The sequence below is a fragment of the Asterias rubens genome, chromosome 1, assembly GCF_902459465.1.
Source record: "Asterias rubens chromosome 1, eAstRub1.3, whole genome shotgun sequence".
Taxonomy (NCBI): domain Eukaryota; kingdom Metazoa; phylum Echinodermata; class Asteroidea; order Forcipulatida; family Asteriidae; genus Asterias; species Asterias rubens.
The window spans coordinates 30,562,582-30,586,125 of NC_047062.1; the positions used below are offsets into that span (position 1 = coordinate 30,562,582).

General features: G+C 40.7%; 2 protein-coding genes across 9 annotated transcripts; one reads left to right on the forward strand and one right to left on the reverse strand.

Moving 5' to 3' along the window:
• Positions 1–3,846: 3,846 nt before the first annotated feature.
• On the reverse strand, positions 3,847–12,738 carry LOC117299837 (DDB1- and CUL4-associated factor 5-like). The gene is made up of 8 exons (XM_033783387.1): positions 12,403–12,738; positions 11,145–11,325; positions 10,317–10,456; positions 9,353–9,482; positions 8,669–8,882; positions 8,052–8,118; positions 7,170–7,288; positions 3,847–6,574 (listed from the first exon to the last, which is right to left on the reverse strand). The coding sequence occupies exons 1-8, from the start codon at positions 12,590–12,592 to the stop codon at positions 5,021–5,023; spliced, it is 2,595 nt and encodes an 864-aa protein (XP_033639278.1). The 5' UTR covers positions 12,593–12,738; the 3' UTR covers positions 3,847–5,020.
• LOC117299844 (protein arginine methyltransferase NDUFAF7, mitochondrial-like) lies at positions 11,329–20,154 on the forward strand. Of its 8 annotated transcripts, none has more exons than XM_033783424.1 (12): positions 11,329–11,347; positions 13,643–13,720; positions 14,021–14,184; positions 14,667–14,747; positions 15,247–15,360; positions 15,932–16,160; positions 16,388–16,446; positions 16,644–16,763; positions 17,558–17,701; positions 18,143–18,248; positions 18,441–18,508; positions 19,644–20,154. In XM_033783424.1, the coding sequence occupies exons 2-12, from the start codon at positions 13,645–13,647 to the stop codon at positions 19,815–19,817; spliced, it is 1,335 nt and encodes a 444-aa protein (XP_033639315.1). In that variant the 5' UTR covers positions 11,329–11,347; positions 13,643–13,644; the 3' UTR covers positions 19,818–20,154. The 8 variants fall into 8 exon arrangements, with proteins under 8 accessions (XP_033639315.1, XP_033639322.1, XP_033639331.1 ...); XM_033783431.1 differs by lacking the exon at positions 11,329–11,347 and adding an exon at positions 11,392–11,410; XM_033783440.1 differs by lacking the exon at positions 11,329–11,347 and adding an exon at positions 12,294–12,314.
• The last annotated feature ends 3,390 nt before the right edge of the window (positions 20,155–23,544 follow it).

Genomic DNA, 23,544 nt, shown 5'->3' on the forward strand with positions numbered 1-23,544 from the left:
AGACTCGACGCTCGACGCCAGACGGGTATGACGGGTATTTTTTTTTTTTTTTTTTTAACTAAAAAAAACCGACATGAACGAAGAAACTTTTACGGCAAAAATTTAGGCTAGAGTTTCACGTGAAAACATTTCGTTTGGCAGTTGTTTTATTTTTAAAACATGACCATGACTAATGTACAACTTCGTGTGAACTTTATTTTGTCGGGACAGGGATGGCTAAACAAAAACGATTTAGACTTGACGCTCGACGCCAGACGAGTATGACGGGTGTACGTTGCAATTTGCCATTGAAGAATGAAATGTAAAAAAAAAACGAACCAAACGAAGAAACTTTTATGACAAAAATTTGGTCTGAAATTTCACATGAGAAGTTTGGTTTGTCGGGTTCTTTTCTTCTTCTCCTTAAAATCTGTGCGTGTGGGGTGCGTGTGGGCAACTTTTTTTTGGCGCCAAAAAATTAGTCAACAATTTCAGGAAAAAAAAGACAAGTTGTGCGCGTGGTTAACTTTTTTGACGGCAAAAAATAGTTTACAATTTCACAAAAGACAAGCTGGTTTGGCAGGGGAATTTTCTACGTAAAATCTGTGCGTTTGGGTAAAGTTTTTGGCGGCAAAAATTTAGTCTAAAATTTCACATGGAACATTTTGGCTTGGCAGAGGATTTTTTTTCTTCAACTCGGTGCGTGTGGGTTTGGGAGCAGTTTCTCTGCTTAATTTAATGGGTATTTTCTGACTCACCCCAGACGAACTCTTGAAGTTCGTCTGAGTCCGGCGCTGTGAAGTGTCATGAGTGTAGGGCCTGCCCTGCTGCCTCTTGTCGTCTGGGAGCTTCGTTTCGTCGGGGAGGAAGAACTCTCGGCCAGCAGCAAGAAAAACTTCTCACGGTTGTTGTCGCCCTGCGGGGAAAATTAACAAAGCAACATGAAAGAACTTTGCACAACTGTTTAGGTAGATACGCATTCTTTTGCAAGATAGGCATCGGTCTAAAAGTTTTTCGGCTGCCGGGAAAGGTGTGATGGATGTTGGGTTCTAGCCTCCTTTTTCAAACTAAAAATTGATTTAAACACGTAGTTTATTCTTACCTTGTGACAACAGAACTCTTTGGCTGGGTTTAGGGTGTGAAACAGCTCTCCAAACTCACGGGAAAATAATTTTAACAAAGGTTGAAATTTGACTAAAGGTTACCGCTGCAATAACACAACCACACCCGTTGAAATCCAGCTCCAGAGTGATTTGACCGCCCAGGGCGCCCATTTATATAGGTCCAGCAGCATGGGCGACCGAATAGCAGTAATGAGGTTAATTTGTACACAAACATATGTAAATCTGGAAATCAGAGTAAACTAATCCCTCCGCTCGAGACATTTCTCTATAAATTTAGACATTAAGTTGTAATTTCCCAAACAAATTGTGACTGAATTTCCTTTTTGAGTAAAATCTCACAAATTGTCAAAATATTCTTCATTTCCAACGACGATAAATAGTTTTTTTAAGGTGATTTCCGGGTCTAGTTTTCGGTCCGCACATTTTTCCAACCCGAAATGGTCGACTGTGATTGGTCTGGAGTGCAATGACATCATCATTTTCAGAGTTGCAGACGATAAGTAAAAAACAAGATCCGGATCCGCGCCAAAAGGACGAAAAGAAAATTTCGACTTCCAAAGACAAAGGGACTTAATCCTTTAACAAAAGGTTGTTTTTCCAAACGTGTGCGCATCCACACCGGTCATGTCACGGACGTCTTTGCTCCGACAGTGTACACATTAATGACATGGGTTTGTCCGTGTATTGAGAGCACTGCTAATTAATATATACTATCGATTTAATCGGCAATTGCCAATAATCAATTATTATACGTTGTGATATTTCGCCTATATTAGCTAAGAAGATGTTTTACATTTCGAGGAATTTGACACATCTCACATCCCATGTCATTTTGACACATCTGAGAGATCTCAAAATAATGAAAAAACTAAATAATTTGTCTAAGTAGGCCCCCAGAATACTGGTAAGCAGAAGATATCGCTTGACAAAATTCTTTGCTTAGCATAATTGAGATGGGCACCAGTCACAACAAAAAAGTTAACTTACATTTGGCTGGTAACCTGGCAACACTTTCCTGTTGCGGGGCATTAGATGTCTGTGCTTAGAAATGTTTTGTGCTTTAATCCGTTTACAAAAGGGTTCATTTGAACGTTTGTGCGCATCCAAATCGGTCATGTCACGGCCGGACGCCATGGCTGTACACACTGTACACACTAATTGAATGGGTTTTACTTGTCTGTGCATTAATAGCACTGTTAATTAAAATGGACACCATCTATTTTACCAGTATTAAAAATTGTCAATAACGATACAGAAAAACTAACTACATGTACAGGGATTGGAAAGGGGGATTAATTTTGATGTATTGAGAAAAGTGAATAATATAAATATTTATCTCCATACCAACCACTCTCAAACTACCCAATACAATAGTGGTGGCCAGTCCAAATGGTGGTGCTGATGGGGTGGGGAGGGGCGGGGCTTAGGGTTCCTCCCAAAAAAATTCAAAATCCAACATCGTTTCATAAACAATGTTCATTTGCCAATTTATTTAAAATGTCTGAGGCGCGGTTAGGGTGGGGCAGGTGTGGGATGCTGCCCTTTCTATTAATTTTATTTTAATCAAAATGATGATAATGATTTTTATCTTCAAGTGCGCGCTAATCCTCCAATCAGATTCGCAGAATGGAGTGGTGATAAAAACCTATATTGCACGGCTAATATGACTACCATGCGTATTGTGTGTTCTATGTCACGCGCCAAGTTTGCTTGAAGATAAATACGTTATCACACACGCGCTCGTGGAAATACGGAAAATATAGCGCGTCTGCGTCCCATATCCAACGAGGCCGAAGGCCGAGTTAGATATGGGACACAGACGCGCTATATTTTTCGTATTCCACTCACGCTTGTGTGATAACTTATAATGTCTGGTGTTATGATGGCAAAATGTAGTGCAAAATAACGTACTCAAGTGCGCAAATGTAGTGCGAAATAAAGTATTGAGGTGCGCAGTGTAGTGCGAAATGATGTGACAATCCTGGTGATAGTTTGGTTAATAGGTGGAGTAAGTGGAAGGAGGGTAATGTTCCTCTTCATTACTTTAAGTTTAATGTAGCACATTGTTGACCAAAGCAATCTCAAGTTGGTATCACTGTATAAGAAAACCTTTTATTATGAAAATATTTTGTTCTTCCAGTTCTAAGTAAATAAAATTGTCTAACAGCCACCCCCCCCCCCCCACACTTCTCCCTCGAGAGCTATATTCCTCCGACTCCACCTAATACAGGGCCAAGTTTCATGCATGAGGTAACAAGCTTCTGCTAAGCGATATTTTTTTCTGTGCTTAGCAAATTTTTGTGCTGACATGCTCTATGAAATTGGGCCGAGGTCTAGGTCCGAGTAAGCTAAGTAAAAGAAACTCTGCACAAAAATGATGACATCAATTAATTTATTTGCATACCCGTTATACTGAACATTCCATTACAATAATAATAATAACCGTATTTATAACGCGCCTTTTGCCAAAGGATACAAAGCGCCAGGTATTATTACTGCAAGGAGTGGGGCGAATTTTGAGATATAAGACCTAATCATTAAGCACCATGTAATGGTTTACAAGGTGCTGTGGCGCAATATGCTGCCAATCCAGCCAGGACACCGGGGCGAACCCCTTCTCTTTGCACTGGGTTCTTTTACATGCGTTTACACAACACATTGGACCAACAACTTAACGTCCCATCTGAAGGACGAAGCAATGGTTATGTGTCTTGCTTAAGGACACAAGTGTCACGGCTGGGGATTCGAACCCACACTCTGCTGATCAGAAACACCAGAGTTTGAATTCGTTGCTCTTAACCGCTCGGCCACGACACTCCTACATACATAGTGCAGGGGAAATATTACCGGTAGTAGAAAAATGAGTGTTTTTTTAATAATGTGAATTGTTTAATGACCAGCGAGTGGTCCATATAAAATAATTCTTTAATATGGGTGTTAAAGCATATGTATAACATTGGTAAATTTCAAAAACCAGTTTCAGCACTATATGTGACCCAACATATAAATTAAATAACAAACCCGTGAAAGTTAAAGCAGAGTCATCAGAGTCATGAGAAAACAGTTTCACAGTTTTCATACATCGGGTTTCAGTTGAACGTACCTGATAAAGAATTATTTTTTTACAATATTTCCTAAGAATTGAAAGCAAAATTGTTTAAAGGAAGATTTCCCGCTATGACCATCTTTATACCATTTAAGTCATGTGTCCAAATCATTTATATTTTGAATCTTACCAATGTTGTACAAAGCCTCGTTAATGTGCTAATTTGTTAATAAAATAATTGCTAAATTCTCTCAGGGAAATTTTGCTTTCGTGTGACGGAATGATTTTTATTGCTTAAATAATACACTACATACGTGTACCCTTAATTTTGTGTAATTTTAACTACTTCAAGTCACGATTGTTATGAAGTCCCCACTTCTCCCTTGAGCTCATGGCCTACGTGTAATCTTAGGCCTGTGGACATGGAGCCCAAAATTTGTTAAAGTAGTTGTTTAAATATGTATAAATCAATTATATTGAATGTTAGTTAATATAGTGAAATGCATTACATGCTGGTGGTCTGAAACATTAGAACATGTTAACTCAGTGAGCATGCACTCCCTAACCAGTTTTGTAACCCTCTCTCTCTTGCACAACGAGTAAAAAATGAAAAATAAAAAAGTTTGATAAAATCTTTTGAACCCTTGCATAAGGCGAAATGCTACATGGAAATGCGCACGTTTTTACGCACAAAGAACAACTAGTGCCCAATCAATTCCTTCCTTTGACCCCCGTGAGGGCGCTTTTGACCCCAGTGAGGGCGCTTTTTAAGTGTTGATGTCACATGCAAGGGGTATATGAATGGTTACGGGTTAATTAACAATATTAAAAATGTTCATAAATGGATCAGGTGAGAAACCGATCAATGGTTTTACTCTGTGCCTGAATGGTCTTTATTTTTTTTCACTGAGTTTGATCTGTACTTCCGTTGAGATCTTTTGGATTGATTCTTAAACTTATGAAACTTATTGCTGTGCTGTCCCTCGACATCATCCTTTGGCAAATCTTCTACATGGTTTCCCGTCATTGCTCGAACCTGCGACATCTCACCGCTACAACTTGGCGTCTGCGTACTGTCGTCGTTTGAGTTGAGCAGTGATAAAACATTACTACTCTCGTCTTGGCGTTCGGTTCCGTGAAAAGAAGAGCTCGGATTTGAATCTAAAGTCACATTTGCAGGTGAGTTTGAATTGTGTACACTGGACTGCAACGGCGTGTGTACTGAAGCGTGGTCACCATCTGTAGTTCTTTGGTTTGGCATTGTGCTACATGATGGCGCCACAGAACCTGCTGGAAGAGTTCTAATACTGACATCTTGATGGTCCTGTGATATATTGTTCGATTCCCTCACCTCTGTCTGGGCATCTCCAAGGCTTAGGATATTCTCCTGCTGGAGCCTTTGTCTAATACGACTGATGGCAAGGCGCTGTTGGGTTGCCATGGCCCGTTGTTGGAGGTGCTCATTAATGCGTGTCATATCCCCTTCATTACCGCCTGAGCGCACGACCCTGTCACCCGGCTGCCTGATTTTCCCTCGTAACACCTTAGAGATTGCTATCCTCTGCTGGAGATTGATAAATCTGTCCGTGTTGACTTCTTTCTGTCCAGAGCTCGGCAGACTCTCGTCAGAATCAGTCCCTGCTTTCCTCTTCTTCTTCTTGACAAACCTACGCAGCATTCGGCTTTTTGCTCGAAGCTCTTGGAAGTTCATGTCCTCGTCACTGCTTGAAGAGCCTGGGGAGGTAGAGCTGCTTGGCACTGGCCTATGCTTCCTCTTTGATGACGTACCCTCACTACCCTTTTGGGTCTTCTTATGAGCAGCACCATTCTCAACAGGTTCGCCGACTCTTGACGTACCTGCAATCTCATCAGCAAATGTACTGCAGTTTTCCCTCAACCCTGAGTAAGAGTGTGTTGCGGATGATTTCTCAATCAGTTCTGACTTTGATGTCTGTACTTCACTATCGTCATGGTCACTACTACTCTCAGTTAATTCAAGCACTTCATGAGCCGATGCTCTGGTGGCTGAAGTGAGGTTCCACAATGTTCTCAGCTGTGATGTAGGGCTGGTGTCATCGTTTCCTGCAGCCATCCTGACCACATTGGCTCGGAATGAAGCAACAGACGAGCCACTATTGGAGTCTCTACCATCTTCGCTGTCGTCCTCGCCAGCAAAATGTAGATAAAGGCTCTCTGGGCTCATCTCGCTGTCGTCCGAGTCACTGAAGCTCCGATTGATCTCCCGCTGCACCAGGGAGTCAAAGAAAGCTATCATCCTGGGATCCTCTTCCATGGATTGGTCTGCATAGTCGTGGGATAGAGCGGTGCCGCTGTTGATGACTAGATCGATGTATTGCTGGTGAGAAAACATCTGCCTTGGATTCTCATCATTCTCAGTGTTGGGAAAATCAAATGGACTCCACAGCTACAAGAAAAAAAAGAAAACAAATTGTTTTGAATAAAGAGATTTAATTCATCTTATTATGCTCCACTTAATCAACAAAATTGGAGTTAAGTATTTTTAGAAGCTTTGCATGGTGATGATAAATAAATAGTTAACTTGCTTTACGTTACCACAGCGGCTCTTTTCAGAGCCAACATTCCCACAAAAGAGATTTTCACACGGTTGTTTCTGCAAGTTAACTATTTATTTATAGTTTCCACTTAAATTGGGGGTGTCCTGAAACATTTAGGTCAAGTTTGAGTTTGAGTCTGAAGGGGAGTCATGTGAGTCATTTACTGGTGGTGAGCTTACAAAGGCCTAGACTTGATTCAAGTCCCGTTCTCGCGCGAGAGGTCCCTAAGCACACCACACCAACTAGCCAACAAGCCGTAGAGCAGTGGGTCCTCACCATAAAAATGTAGGTATTGTGGTCCTGAGCAGTGCAGCACAGGTTGGGGGATGCGGGCCTCGCACAAATTTCCGGCCTTTATAGGCGATAGGACTAAAAAACATAAGGCCCTACAAAGGCCTTACCTTTAAGACCAACTGCATTTCGCTTATTGATCTGTGAGCTTACCTTAATGATTTTCTCCACACCAGACGAGACAATATTGTGGGTGCAAGTGTTAAATCGTACTTGGTTCACGATTGACCGATGGCCTTGTAGTACCAACTTGGCCTCTCCAACCCACGTCACTGAAACAAGTAAGGAAAGCCTCATAAAACACTAGTCCTAGTAATAATCCACATTTATAAAGTGCTTCTTACACATTGTTTGTAAGTGGTCATTGTTTTGTTCCACAACAATGCATAGTACCACATAATCGTTAAAAGTTACTGCAACACAACCTGCAACCAACCATTTCAATAAACACACGGCAGAACCCATTCACAAATGCTCTGGGTTCTTTTAAACAACACAATACACAATACAGGGGAACTACAGCTTTATGTCTCATCCAAAGGCAAATCATTATAAGGCCTTGCCTGAGAACACATGTGTCAAGACCGGGTTCAAACCTACTCTCTGCTAGTCCTGGGGCCTTTCTCAAAGCTCGGCTTGGGCTCCGGCTCAGGCTCCGCGTGCTGATATCCGTGCAACACGCGCTGCTCCAAAATGCAAGTTAAATGCAAGCTGCGTACACAGCACGCGGAGCCTAAGCCTGAGCTGGAGCCCAAGCCGAGCTTTGAGAAAGGCCCCTGAAACACTAGAGCTAGAGTCTGTGCACTTGACTGCTCGGCAACAACCGAGCATTTCTGTCATGTGGCTCAGAGTGTTGGAGGAACTCTACAAGAAGATTTCTTCTTTCAAGTTCGATTTGATTGAATGTTCCTCAAACAGGTGGACAGAGCCAAAGACAGACTCTGAGCCTGACCCCTGCAATAGAAGGATTTGGGAGGGGTATTAGTTAAGACGGCAATCTCATGAAGAAGGCTTTTTGTCTTCAAAGTGACTCACCATCTTCCGATGCCTCTGGTACTTCCCACATGTACAGACTGAAGTCATCAGATCCTGAGAGAACGTACTGAAAAAGCACAAAAGGAAACACCTTAAAATCAATCAGGGTTATAGGCAGATTTCGTCAACAAACCCCTCGCATTGGTCAACATCTTTGATGTCAAAAATAGAAACGTACAAGCCTGTACAGGCTATGCACAACTCGAACAGCTAATGATAGCTCTTCATAGATCTGAGCGAAGGGACTGTTTTGGGCTCGTGATGTCACATGCGCCTTTTCAGTCTCAGCTCCAACACTTTGGAACAAGCTACCCACCCACATTCAAGTAGCTCCTTCCTTGAACCTTTTAAAACATTACTTAAAACCCATCTTTTTTGTCAATCTGGTTATAGCACTTAGAGCTTTGTATTTAGCGCTCTATAAATGTTGTAATTATGTTATTATTTATTATTTGTTTACATGCAAGGGGTTCATAATACACAGTTCTTATTGACTCCTTGCACCAACGTCACACACGGCTACTGTCTGCCCTGCGCGTTTTTTTGGGGGGGAGTCAAATTTCTTATACAAATTATTGTAAGAGTGTAAATCCAGTTTGACTAAAATGCATAATTACCTGGTCTCTGTCCCCAGCGAATGTACAGCTCTTCATCGTACATGAGTTGTAATAGCCGGAATGGTTGAACTGTATTGCAGCGGCACTGCTCTGTATGTTATACACAACGGGAGGTAGACGCCTACGCAGTGCGACTAGTCTGGTTCCCAGCTGGTTGAAGCGTACACTCATGGCATTCTGCTGTGTGTACGCGCTGCCGTACCGCATCAAGCAGCTGTAGAAGGAACGGATGGGAAGGAAAACTCAGGGTTATTGTTTTGGGATCATAGGCTGTGGCACTGGCAGATAGATTATCAGTTGTTGCTTACAGCAAGGGTTCAGGCCTACTCAGGTTAAGACAACCCATAATTTCTCAAAAGAGAACAGAAAATTCTGGTGAATTTGATGTGAAAGTTTGCCTTTACCTTTTGCAAGAGGCAGGGGAAAGACTTATAATATTACTGACATGCCTTGTGTAATGCCTCCTTCTGGCAGTTGTAAATAGAGAGAGAGAGACTCAGCTTCTGTGTTAACTTTTGGAGATTTATTCACATAAACACATGGCACAGATGTTGTTTAGAAAGTATATGAAATAGAGTTATAACTCTGGAAGGCTCTATTTATGTATGCATAAGTGAATGTAACATCACCTCTTCTTTAAAGATTACTACAATGGAAATGATGATTAATGATGTAAACTTGTACCTTCGAGGAGCCCGAACATCCCACAATGCTACTCCTTCCTTGGAATTAGCAGTGGCTAAGAACTGAGGTTCCATCGGGTGGTGCACCACAGCGTAGAAAGCCGTCTGATAGTTAGCTATCACTAAGGGCTCTGTGTAGTATAGAGGACAAAAGCAGGAAATAAAAGTTTTTATTATGGGTTCCTTTAAAACTCCTTATGTTTTAAAAGGAATTGAACGTGAACTTGATCAATCACAATCTTTATAACAGATGGTGCAGTTTCAATGAATGAAAACCAAACAGGACAAACATGTGTTTTATTTGACAGCCCAGAGCCCAAACCATAAACCCTGTAAGCACAAAAACTTGCTAAGCGCATAAAAATCTTGCTTAGCAGAAACATGCTACTGACTGACACTCCATAAAGTTGGCACTGTTGCGATTGGTACCCCACAAGTTTGCTAAGCAGTCTTTTGTGCTAATGAAATTGGACCCTGTTCTAAAAACCCTCCTACGCGAGGGAACAATTTCCAGTGAGTTTACCACTCAGTTGCAACCATTCAACTGCAAGGGTTGTGTGGTACAACTGTGCACAAAACATGCAATTACTAATAACGGATTCTTTCAGTGCTATGGCTGAAACTATACGACTGCGGAGGTGATCCTCAGCAGGTTGTATTTACTCAGAGTAGAAGTCGGAGAAAATACAACAAATAACATTCACCAACCCATGGCACTGGCACAGTTTATAGCTAGCCATCAAAACCATAGTGGATGATATTGAATGGTCAAACAGTAGGAGGGTTGACTACGTAATAAATGCCTTAAAATAATCGCAGGCTGGCACAGATTATCTATTATTCAAAGCCACAGAGGGTGCTATTACATACATGTGAACGGTCAGACAGTAGGAGGGTTAGGGTTAAACCTAAGCCTAGCCTACCAAGGGATGCATTTTGAGGCAATTCTTGAATAATATTCTCACCTTGATGACTTGGAACTCTTGTATCCCACTGCAAGATACGTCCATCAGCGCATGCACTGGTGAATATATGCGAGTCTCTTGGATCTACTGCCAGACCATACACAGCGTCTTCGTGCAGAAACACGTTCAACGTTTCCTTCCTGCAAAAATATATACAAATATCTTCCTCTTTAATCTAAACAAGAAGAAGGTAATTGGAGTGGACTGTTTTCTGTTGTGTGTTGTGTAAGTGCTTCACTTTCACTGCAGTGACCTTTGACATTTTGTTGGCTTGGAATGGGCACCACATAAAAAGCTTACACATTATACCAGGATGCATATTTTTACAAAATGTTCAAAGTTATTTTGGGAAAGAATTAGCAATGTTAATGTCTGAATAGGTTATGTGTGTGATTGACAGGACTGCATGGCTTGTAGCTCAAAGTTTTTATTGGACCAGAGAACGTTTTACAAGACTGGAATCAAAATGAAAAGAACACTAGTAGTAGCCTACTATCTATCAACACAGTTTCACATTTGAGCTGTTTTTGGAACAAGCACTAGGACTAGGAGGAGATTTATCTCATGTTTCTTATACTAATACTTTACAGAATTAAAAGATATTTAGATTATTTTTATTCAAAAAATAGACTCAGCCAATTGCAAACTGCTTACCAACCATTGGACCTAGGGTATAAATGCACAAAATATTTAGTAGCCTGAAGTTTCAACCCTATCACACTCTTTCTTAGCCTTCAAGAAAGACTCTGCTATGGTCGAAATGTCAGGCCACAAGTTACATGTACTTTGTTTGCATTGTGTTCGTTCCTGAGTCTGATTTACACTAACCTTTCGATATCATGCACCAACACTTGGTCATCATTTCCCCCAGAGTATAACTTGGTGTTCTGACTGTCAAATGCCAGGGAGAAGACGTTGGAGTGGTGTTCACCTTTCATGACCTCGAATCTGCTGTCCAACGATAAAGCCTCTTGGATGTTCCACAGAAGAATACGACGGTCATCTCCACCTGTAGAACACAAAGTGCAAAGGTTACGCACCTTAGGAAAATATGTAGAACCGGATGCAGCTAACTAAAAAGATTTCTTTTTCTGGTATGACTAATGACATTAAGAAAATATTGGGCCTATGATTATTCTGATGTGGGGCAATGAAACGTATCTGACTGACACTTCAATCCTTAAATCAGAGTCAACCTCAGCTGTCCAAAAGCTTACATGTTCCGACACTCCTTTAATCATGATAATGTATTGTCCTACATATAATTCTAGGAAAAGTTTCCGTATGGGGGCCACCACTTTTTTCATTCGACATGAAATAATGTAGTATCATATTTATCTCAATGAGATCCCTTTTTGTAAAAATGAGTGAAAAAGTGGTGGCGCCATACGGAAAGTTATCCGTTCCGACACTCCTATAACCATGATAATATATTGTCCTACGTATAATAACTCTTTTTTAACCCCAAGTCAAATCCTAACCCTAACCCTAATTCTAGTATTGATTATGAGAGCTAATTAGAAGACAGGGGTGTTGGAAGATAGAGTAGTCGATGTCCAGAAATGTTAACAGAATTAAAGAGGACCATGCCAGGCACTTTGATCTAATTAACACAAAGTGTTGAAATGATAAAAACAAGCCCAGCTTCCGTGATGGTATTGACAACTTAATTTGAGGAATTTGATAAACACAATTTTCTTTAGTTCCTAAAACAATAACAATAGGTTGACAGGTCAGCATGGACCCTAGGTAGGGGAATTGTTCCGGCCACGAGATTAAAACTAAATGCACGCGCTTGAACTGTTTTAAAAACCTGGTAAATTTACCATTTTCGTTTTAAATGCCTCAAAAACCAACCTTCATCTTCTATGTGTAATCCAACATCCATTAACCCCCCCCCCCCATGCCCCCCCCCCCCCACCCTCCCCTTTTAAATGACAGGGACTGAGCATGCCGAGTGACAGCCAGCTGGCCAGTGCAGAGCAGTGGGACTGTGCTGTGAGCGATTTTAATTAAATTTATCTCAGATATTTAGCAATCTGTTCTGTATTTAATGTAAGGCATCCAGTGTTAATTGTTAACTTACCTGAAGCCAGAAATTGGCCACCTTTATTGCTGAATTCAATTGCATTCACACAGCCAAAATGCCCAACCAGATTGCGATTGTACAACGACTTCGCTTTGCACACACGGTCACGGAACAGTCGGTTACAAAGTAGCGGGTTGCCGGTAACTGCTCGTTCGTTGATGAAGCCAGTGAGAGAAAGACTAGCCATAACTAGCAATTGTCAAGAATCTATACCCGAAGATCGCATCTTCTATCCACAAACCAACCAAGGGAAGACAAGGAAACTGGGGTTTAAAGAGGGGACGTCGTCACTGTAAAGAGTTGGTCGTGAGTCTGACGGCAGCCATACTAGATAATTAATCGATTACTTGCAGTTTGAATCTTATCGATTCTCGACTCGGTGTTGCGCTTTTAATATTTTGCCGAGTTGTGACTGATCGACTCTGGACAACAACAGTTGTGTGAGGGCGCTGTGTGCAAAAACAAACAACAGTCAAAAGTTTCGTGCACAAAAGGAGAACAGGATGCAATAAAAACACTCATTGTGATTGACCAGTCGAAGGGATCGTTAAGTATGCTTTGACAGTTATATTATAATAAGGGCCTGTCTATAATAATGTGGTCCAAGCTCCGTAAAATGCTGCCCTCCCTCTGCACATTCTGAAAGAAGTCAGTGACAGTGTCAAAAGTGTCAGTGACACTTCTTTTACTAAAGTAAAAAGTTACTCTTGTCAATGTCAACTTATAAATAAGTCTTAATTTCTTTTCTTCTGTTCAAGCACTGAGTAGAAACCATTTTTATTTTGGGTTTTTTTCCCACTTATAATCGGGGACATTAAATCTCAAGTCCTAAACCAAAATGAAAACAAGTAGGCCCCTAGGCCTAGTTGCAGAACTTTAGAAACTAGGATGGCTCTAAAACTTAGCCTAGTTAGTAATAGACCTTATGCACATGACGTCATTTCAGTACGGCGCCCCCGCATTGAGGTCAAAAGGAGGTTGTTCATTGGCCAATCTATGTGCGTTTCGATTGTTTCGTCACCATTTGACCTCAAAGATGGCGGCTGGATGACGTCAATGCATAAGGTCTATATTAGTATAGATAGGGCCTATATGTTTCTGTAGTACTGGTTCTAGTTCTATGGTATTGGTAGGGAACTTTATGTTTAGGCTGGCAATGCCAACTAATTTGTTCTGCTGAAATTAAAACAAATTGACTGTGTTTATGTTTCTGTTTTTCTTCCTTTTGTTCTTCCAGACATGGCACCACTCTTCGCTACCAACAAGTTGTGCTCTATACTACTAAGAAATAAGTGTATCAGCAGCCCAAAGACAAGTGCGTGATTCTAGTGGGAGACTTTCAGGACGCTTGGTGGCAGCAGACTTACCAGGTAAAATCCATTGTTCACGGTAATGTGCGCACGCTCAGAACTACGTAAACAATGGCAATTTACCTGGTAAGTCTGCTGCCACCTTGCGCCTCAAAGTCTCCCATTGAATCTTTTTATTTTATGTTTTCATGACCCCCCCCCCCCACACCATTCCTTGACTATCCCCACACACACACATATAGTACAGAACCCATCACATTAAAGTTAATAATTCTTTATAACTGCTGTCAACATTATCTGTGCAGGTTGTTTACAATGGCTGCGGGTAAACACCTGCTTCAGGCATTCCAGCTCTAAGACGAAGAGCCAAGAAACCCCTGTAGTCAAACATCTCAGACGTTGTATCCAAACCACTGGCCCTCTGACTGTTGCTGATTACATGAGAGAAGTGCTGACAAATCCAATCACTGTAAGTTCTCTCCAAACTTATGAGGAAAAAAACTTCTCAAACTTCTTAGACTTATTCAAACCGCAGTTGGGTGATTTGAATGGTCAGACAGTAGGAGGGTTGACTGTGAAGCTTGTAGATGCAGGCATCACACAATTTTTGATATTGCATGCTGACCCAGTGCATCTTTAGTTCAAAACCACTGTGGATGAAAGTGAATGGTCACTCAGTAGGAGGGTTGACTGTGAACTGTGTAGACGCAGGCACCATTGCTGGCTGACTTAGTTTATGATTCAACAAAATCACAGTGGATGAAAGTGAGTGGTCAGACAGTAGGAGGGTTGACTTTTTGGTGTGTAGATGCAGTCACTGAACCATACTACATTGCAGGTTGGCATAGTTTATCTATCATTTTCGGAAAAAATTAGACAGGTTTTCAAATACGTTCATATAATTTACTTTCTTCCTGATTCTTCCAATCTTTGTCCATTTACTCCCTCTAGGGTTATTATATGAGCAAAGATGTATTTGGTACTCAGGGAGATTTTGTGACGTCGCCAGAGATTAGTCAAATGTTTGGTGAGGTAAGGGAAGTTTTTCAATTGGTTAAGTAGAGAAAGAAATATCTGTTAATAAAAAAATGAAAGTCACAAACTTGGCTGGTTTAAACACAAAGTACAGAATTCAGATTGTGCAAAGTGCATGTTGTGCCCAGATAAACTCCATTAGCCTTTTTGAGGTATGGTGACGACTATAGGAGTGCACTGTTTGGTTTGGGTGTATACAGACACATTTACCCAAACCAAATAGTGTTATAGTAATGTGTCCACCATACCTCGAAATGGCTTATTGTTTGTGGTTCAATCTCCTGCCAACTGGCTGTTTCGATAAAATACCACAGGAGGTGGAGACTTAGTCCACAGTACACAAGCTTAAGTTTTCACATTATACCAGATGTATAGAAATTGCTGTCCAATTGTAGCCTAGATGGTATTTATATGTGTGTAGAAGGATTATTAATAAGCAAATTTTATTCCTTCTCAAGTTAAAGAAAAGTAAGTGAACTTGTGTACTTTCTTTCAGCTCATTGCTTTGTGGATCATCCATGAATGGACTCAATCTTCAGGCAAGTCCTCTCCACTGCAAGTAGTTGAACTTGGTCCAGGCAGAGGGACCCTGGCTGATGATATGTTACGGGTAAGACTCCAATATGAATCTTCCAAGTCTTCAATCAAAACAGCAAATGAATTTATTTATTTATTCTATTACACAACCAACAGCACAAACCCCAATAGACTTTATGCACATGACGTCATTTCAGTAGGGCGCCCTCACCTAGAGGTCAAAAGGAGGTTGTTCATTGGCCAATCATGTGCGCCCCGCGTACAAATCGATGCGTTTCGATTGTTTGGTCACCGTTTTTCCACTAAGATGGCCGCTGGATGACGTCAATGCATAAGGTCTATAACAGGATGGTATTGGCTGGAAATGAAAAGAAATACTCACTTTTTAGATGCAGGAGGTTAACACAAAATCAGGTAGGGACTGAAAACCCAATACACATGTAAGGCTCCGGTCTGAGGTGGGATTCGAACCTGGGTCCACACAGGTCAAAGGCAAGGAAAGAAACCACCTCATAACTTGAGCACTAAAGGTTGAGATTGGTGCACTAGACTGCTTGGCCCTGATACTCAAGATAAAGTCATACATAGGACCAGGTCGTTTTAGTTTTACCCTACACCGATCGTGTTGTCTGCACACTTTACAGGTGTTCAAGCAATTCCAGCACATCACAGGCGACTTACTGTCACTTCATCTCGTCGAGGTCAGCCCAAAGATGAGTCAACTGCAAGAAGAGAAGCTGACCGGGCGACCAGGCTCACGAGATGCAAGCTCAAAAGTAGAAGACAGTACAGAAGAGAAGGCTTATAAGAGTGTCCAGAGTAAGACTGGGGTTCCTGTGTCGTGGTACAGGAGACTCCAAGATGTACCCAAAGGTAAGAAGCCAAAGTAGTGTCTAGTACTCGAGTCCTCAATCCTCAAGTCTGAGTTCAGTTCCTCATTGTTGAGTCCTTGTCCAAATCCGAGTCTTTCAAATGCTAGTCAAAACACCTGTGGACCTTTCCAATTTCTCTCCAAGTGCTCTGTATGACTAGTTCAGTGTTGAAAAGCACTGAGAAGTCTCGTAGTATTAAGATCCTTAATGTTTTTGTTTTTTCACTAGGAACGTCCTGTTTTGTTGCCCATGAGTTCTTTGACGCAATGCCGATACACAAGTTCCAGGTAAAGTAGAGTTTCATAATTTATTCTTGAAGTACATTACAGAAGTAATTCTATCATGTTTTTCAAGTTCAACAGATCGTTAAAATATTGTAATCATTACCGTAACCAAAACCTTTTATGACCGTAACAATAACCATTATACTATGAATAATCATAACCTTTCGATAATCCCATAAACTGTAATTCTTCTGGAACAGAGAACCGATAAAGGATGGCGTGAAGTGATGGTGGATGTAGACGATGATGAAACTAGTCCTCATCATCTAAGATTTGTCCTGTCACCCGCACCTACTCCAGCATCTATAATTTATCCACAGGTAAGGCGCTGTTAATTACTGATGATGGACATTTTAAGCTTCACTTCATCATGGGGTATAAATGGGAACCTGCGAGGTAGAGGTTGATACTGTGTTTGAAAAAAGCCTTTGGAGCACCACTGCAGCCCAAGCATAGAGTTATATATAAGAACTAGAGGGCGCACTGGTGATGCTTCTTGCACAAATGCGACGGGACCGCAAGGAGACGCGCGCGCACCATTCTGTAAGCGCGTTGAATATGAAGTGCACGTTGGAGTTTGTGTTTATTGAACGCTACGCGATGCTGTTTTGTCAACTTTAAAAAATGGCCGCACAAACACACGCTGTGCGATGCCTGTCTTGTCAACTTAAAAAATGGCCGCCTGCGCGCATGCCGGGTCGCGTATATAGGCCAGTGCGCCCCCTAGTTCTTATATATAACTCTATGAGCCCAAGACTGTACACTCCCAAGGGAGCTGAGAAAGATCAAAGGAATGTTATTGGCCCAGAGGGCACTAATGTCAAGCGGATTGGTACGTTGTTTTAAAATGTAATAGCTTGTTATTATTATCATTATGATTATTATTCATAACCCTCCTCTGACCACTCAATATCATCCACTGTGCTTTTAAACGAAAGATAACGCCAGCCTGCAATTTCATACCATGTAGCGAATTACTAAGCACATAGTTCTGGAACTGTGGTTGGAATTACAAAGTTCTCAGTACTGGAATAAAAATTCCAAAATGGTTGGTCAACTCCCTGGTAATTGTATCTGAAAGTAATAGTTTTTCACTTGATTGTTTGATTTAAAGGAAACTGAAAAGAGAGATCAAGTTGAGATTTCTCCTGAGGGAGGATCGATCATAGAAGAGATTGCAGAGCGGATCTTGCAGGACGGAGGAATGAGTCTCATTGTGGATTATGGTCATGATGGAACTAAAACAGATACACTCAGGGTGGGTTATTATTATAATTAATGACCAATAATTTGAACATAATCAGGCCTGCAATTACATGGTGGCGATGGCCTCTATTGCCCCAAGTTTTGACCATCGGTGCCCCTTCAAAAGTTGCCCATGGACATTAGGGTTTTCCAATGGAAGTGCCCTTTACGAAATAAACATGGCCTTGGCTTCTCAAACTTGAATTTCCAGGCCTGCCTAATTGGAAGCTGTTGGTGGTTACAATTTTTGTGTTTATCAAGGACTTCGATTACAAAAGGATCCAAACGGGTGACAGCCCGAGCTGACTTCGGTTCAGTTTGTCTACAAAACTAATTGAGACATCGCTAAAATGAGTCCAACGATGGGATAACAAACAGAAGAATATATACAAAGTTAACAATCATACATGTGGGTGTGATTGTGATTCCTTTCTTTTTCTTTTTTTGCTAACAGGGATTCAGGAAACACCATCTACATGATGTGCTCTGCGAGCCTGGCACTGCAGACTTGACGGCCGATGTTGACTTTTCTTATTTCCGTCACATCGTTGAAAGCAAAGGTATCACATATCACGTGAAAAAAAGACTATATTTTTTTATGTAGCTTTGACCACAATTTAACAAAATGCAATTTAGTTCTTTTGATAGTTTAGAAATAAGTGTGTTCTACAGTTTAATTTTGAAATGGACTGCCTGATGATCCGTATCAGTTTCAAGAGACATAATTTGTTTCTCTCTTTACTTTCCCTCAGTGGCGACTCATGGGCCAATTACCCAAGAAGTTTTTCTGAAGGCCATGGGCATTGAGACTAGGCTTAAGGTGAGTCTTACGTTCAACACTAACATCGGAATGATGAATTTAAAGCGCGATGTAAAATATTAGCAAATACAATCTGGGCCCAATGTCACGGTGCTGCTAAAGTACAAAAAGTAGCTAAGCACACACAAATCTGTGTACTAGAGAAAGTTACAAGCCCAATACATCTCACATGTGCATGTGCACCCTCTTAAAGACACTGGACACTATTGGTAATTGTCAAAGACCAGTCTTCTCACTTGGTGTATCTCAACATATGCATAAAATAACAAACCTGTGGAAATTTGAGCTCGATTGGTCGTCGAGGTTGCGAGATAACTATGAAAGAAAAAAACACTGTTGTCACACAAAGTTGTGTGCTTTCAGATGCTTGATTTCAAGACCTCAAGTTCTAAATCTGAGGTCTCTAAATCAAATTCGTGGAAAATTACTTCTTTCTCGAAAACTATGGCACTTCAGAGGGAGCTGTTTCTCACAATGTTTTATACCATCAACCTCTCCCCATTACTCATCACCAAGAAAGGTTTTATGCTAATAATTATTTTGAGTAATTACCAATAGTGTCCAGTGCCTTTAAAGCGCGATGTCAAATATTAGCAAATACAATCTGGGCCCAATGTCACGGTGCTGCTAAAGTACAAAGAGTAGCTAAGCACAAACAAATCTGTGTACTAGAGAAAGTTACAAGCCCAAATACATCTCACATGTGTATGTGCACTAGTGCCCTAACGTGCACCCTCTGAAGCAGTTCTACAAAACTGTATGTAAAGTTTCTGTATCCCCCACAGATGGGCCCTTGTAGCAAGAATATTCACTCATTGATTTTACAACAAATATCTTCAAGAATTGTTTATGAAAAGAATTGCAAAAGATTTGATCTCCTAGAAAGATATAGTTCACGTTCAAGTTGTTTTTCTCGTTTTTGATACGCCTGAGACTTGCACAGTCTATTTGGCTCTGGGTGTATGTTAAAGACCTCTTTTGTCTTCATTGGCTATAACCTTTGAATTAAACCTAGATGTACTATGTTAAATTCTTGGTTCAGCTTTCATGGCATCATTTCTTTGTTTTGTGAATCTTAACAAATGAGCAGGGAACGCATCGCTTACTTTGCCTCACTTTTTCTTCCAAATTGTAGATGTTGTTGAAGAGTGCGACCCCTGAGCAGAGCCGAGACATGATAAGCGGGTACAAGATGCTGACTGACCCAGCTCAGATGGGAAACAGATTCAAGTTCTTTTCCATGATGTCTTTGAACCGACATACACAACACAACGGACTGCCACAAAACCCTGCTGGTTTCCCCAGTTGACCTTGACTCATGTATTGCTAAACACAGACTTGACAGAAGATCAGGATTTGATCTCAATCTAAACTAACTTCTTAAAGAATGGCAACCTCATCCCTGCTGGTTGGCAAAAGGGAACATCACGCTGTTTTGTACCTGGGTAATGGGTGCGTGACGCAGACGAGATTGTGCGTCTGCTTAGTGCATAATTTTATGGCGTTTGCCACCCAAAAGGGTCTGTATGCATGTTTCATGAAAAGGGTCCATTACGTAGAAGCAATGTTAACGTAATTAATTGTCTCAAGTGGAGAGGTTTGAAGTTGGAATAAATCAGGAAATAAATATAATTTTCTTCATATCAGTTTGCAGTGGACTTTATAATGATTTATTCAAACTCTTTTTCAAATATAATTATCATAACACACCAAACGAATAATATTTGTATATATTTGTACATTTTTATATATTATTAAGAAATTATAATACAATACAAACTCAAGCTTCAACTTAACCCAGATCTGTAACATTCAGACCCAAAATGCATGTAAAAATGTTAAGGTTTGTTTGTTTGTTGTTTGTTTTTTTGAAAGAAGGAATGACCAAAAGGACATCTTATTAATTTATAAAAAAAAGCCAACTCGAGTGGTTTTTAACCAGGATCCTTCCTCGTTCTAAAAAAAATCCAACGTAATTTGGTGTATAAGTCAACAACAAAACTGTTGGAGTCTGATTATGATGGTATGCCTGATCCCAAGTAGGACATGATCAGTTTACTGGTCCAGTCTTCAGTCCAACACCATACAGTTACTCAACACCCAAACTGTTGGACTGTTGTGGTTGTATGCCTGATCCCATGTAAACCATCATCAGTTTACTAGTCCAGTCTTCAGTCCAACACCATACAGTAACTCAACACCCAAACTGTTGGACTGTTGTGGTTGTATGCCTGATCCAATGTAAACCATCATCAGTTTACTGGTCCAGTCTTCAGTCCAACACCATACAGTAACTCAACACCCAAACTGTTGGACTGTTGTGGTTGTATGCCTGATCCAATGTAAACCATCATCAGTTTACTGGTCCAGTCCTCAGTCCAACACCATACAGTAACTCAACACCCAAACTGTTGGACTCTGATAATGGTGGCATGCCTGATCCCGTGTAAAACAAAAGTAATTACTACATGTAGTGCAGTCTTCTGGGGGTATGTTTAAATACAAATGTGTATTTATTGCATCTTGATTATAAAAATACCACAAGTCCAATTATCAACACCACTGATGCATCAAATTAATGGAATGACAAACCCATTTGACATTCCGAATCACTTTAAACCAAATCATCCGGGATGTAAAATAAAAAAATAAATAAACAAAAAACGATTAATAAAATCCTTAACCACACAGATAGACTTATAAGGGCCCAGTTTCAGGGAGCTGCTCAAGCAGAAAAGACTGCGAAACCGTTTTTTTCTGCTAAGCAAAATTGAGCAGGATGCCAGTCACGAACCAGAACTGTAAAATGGTGTTTTGGCTGGTAAACTTATTCTACTAAGCATATTTCTGTTGTGCTTAGCTACTTGTTGTGATTGAGCAGCTCTATGAAATTTGCCCCCTGAAATTGTCCCGTCAATTTCAACAATACATGTGTACAAGCTGTGTTTTGATCATAGAAATAGAACCCGGAGAAGGCAGAGTGTCTCATTGTGCGTGTGGTTTCATTGTGAGACCATTTTTATGTACGCGCATGCACCATTTTTGTTACGCGTGTATATGGCAAAATATTTTGCCATATGATGACATCATCAGTGAACAATGAACACAAGAAACGGTCTATGTGCGCTGACATCTTGCCATACACGCGTCTTGCGCGATGATCATTTTGCCGTACACGCGTATCGCGCGGTATCGATGCGCCATGTCCACAGACGACACAGAGGGTGGCCGAGCTCAGCGTTTTCCGGGTTCTATTTCTATGGTTTTGATCCAAGTGCCAGAGAGACTTTTTCACAGTACTACCAAAAGAATCTTTATTCGTTCAGAAAGGTTCATACTTCACACACAAATTGTGAAAATTACGTCACAATTAGAAAATTGCGCTCACAAGATTGTTTGCGTTATGTAATTCGCTTTGTGTTCGCTTTCACATGAATTATGAGCTGGGCTTAACAGTGTGTTGGAAGGGCAAAACCCAAACAGCAAACGAAAAACATTATTAAATGTTGCATGCAAATTGAATAATAAGCAATTTCATATTCATAAATCTAGCAAAAGTAAAAAAAGAAAATCTATAAAAGCAAATTTATAAGAGCAATAGGTTATTTAAAAACTGCAAGACAGATTAGGAGCATAATAAAATATCAGTAGCAGTTAATAGGAAAACTTTGGCTTTAAATTTCAACTCAATCAGATGAGAAAACTAATACGGTTCTATTCCGAACCAAAATCAGATGAATTACACTGGTGACTTTTACTGCATTTTGCATCACAAACTGACATAAATCTAATAAGGGAGTGTTCCTTAAAGTATCAATTTGCTATAGTGACACTGGGGGGACTTGAACCCACACCCATCGAGTATAATGCCTGTAGCTGGGAAGAGCAGCATGTGCAGTGGTAGAGGTTCCACATTGACACTGGTGGGACTCGGATCCACCTCAAACTCACCCAGCAAGGTGTACATGTATCTAGAATGAACTGTATGTGTGGTCCTATTTTGCTCCATAGTGACTAGTGGGACTCGAACCCACCACTATTGTTAAATTTGATTCACATAAGTTAACAACTTCACCCTGCGTTTCAATATTTGAAATAATTGGACACACCTTTTTCAAATCCTCACTGAAGCTAGCCCTGGCTGCCTTACACTTTCGTATTATACTACAATGACGTCCTGGATATCAGGGTCCATTTCTGGGGCGAAAAATTTGCGAAGAATATATGACGACCACAACCCACCGCAGACATATGCCGCCATGGAATGTGAATCTGTTGAAATTAGTGGCTTGTTGCAGGTAAAATTTGAGTTATGAAGCTTTGAAAATGTTCCGCCCCAGAAACGGGCCTTAATAGTTAGGACTCTGTATCTGTGTACAGAGAAAGAGTCCTATATAGGGCTACACTGAAGCCTACTAGCTTAACTGCCCAAGATCCAATGATGGAGTATTTACATTACATGCTGGAATAACCAAAACTTATAGTTGCCAAAGAATTGTCCAGAAATCCACCACATAACTCATTGGTTCCTTTACAAATGTCGCCATCTGAACACACTGTTATTTATACTTTGTGTATTATATTAGAACATTCTACCAAAAATCCCAAGGAAAAACATGGAAATTTACAAAACATTGGATATACTTAAAATTATCCAAATCTTATGAGGGTTAGTGGGGGGTTTTTCAGTGAAATTTATACAAAATTAGTGATACATATTGCAGCATTTTTGTATTGATAGTGTGGATCAAGTTAAACCATGAGCTCTCTACTGCAAAAAGGAAATCATTCCAACAGAGGGCGGTATCATCCCTTAAGCTGCTATTGTCCCATGCAGCGGCCAATCGGTCACTGATGACTTCATTTCCGGAAGCAATGATTTGTATTCCTTGGCAAAATTCCTTTGCATTATTTAACAAATGAATCACCCCAACTCATACAAAGATTATCAATGGGTGCGTTTGATTAGCTTCCCTGGGTCGACCCTGCGGTGCTCATTCGGGTGAGCCCCTGACGAGAGCTAATCGAACGATCAC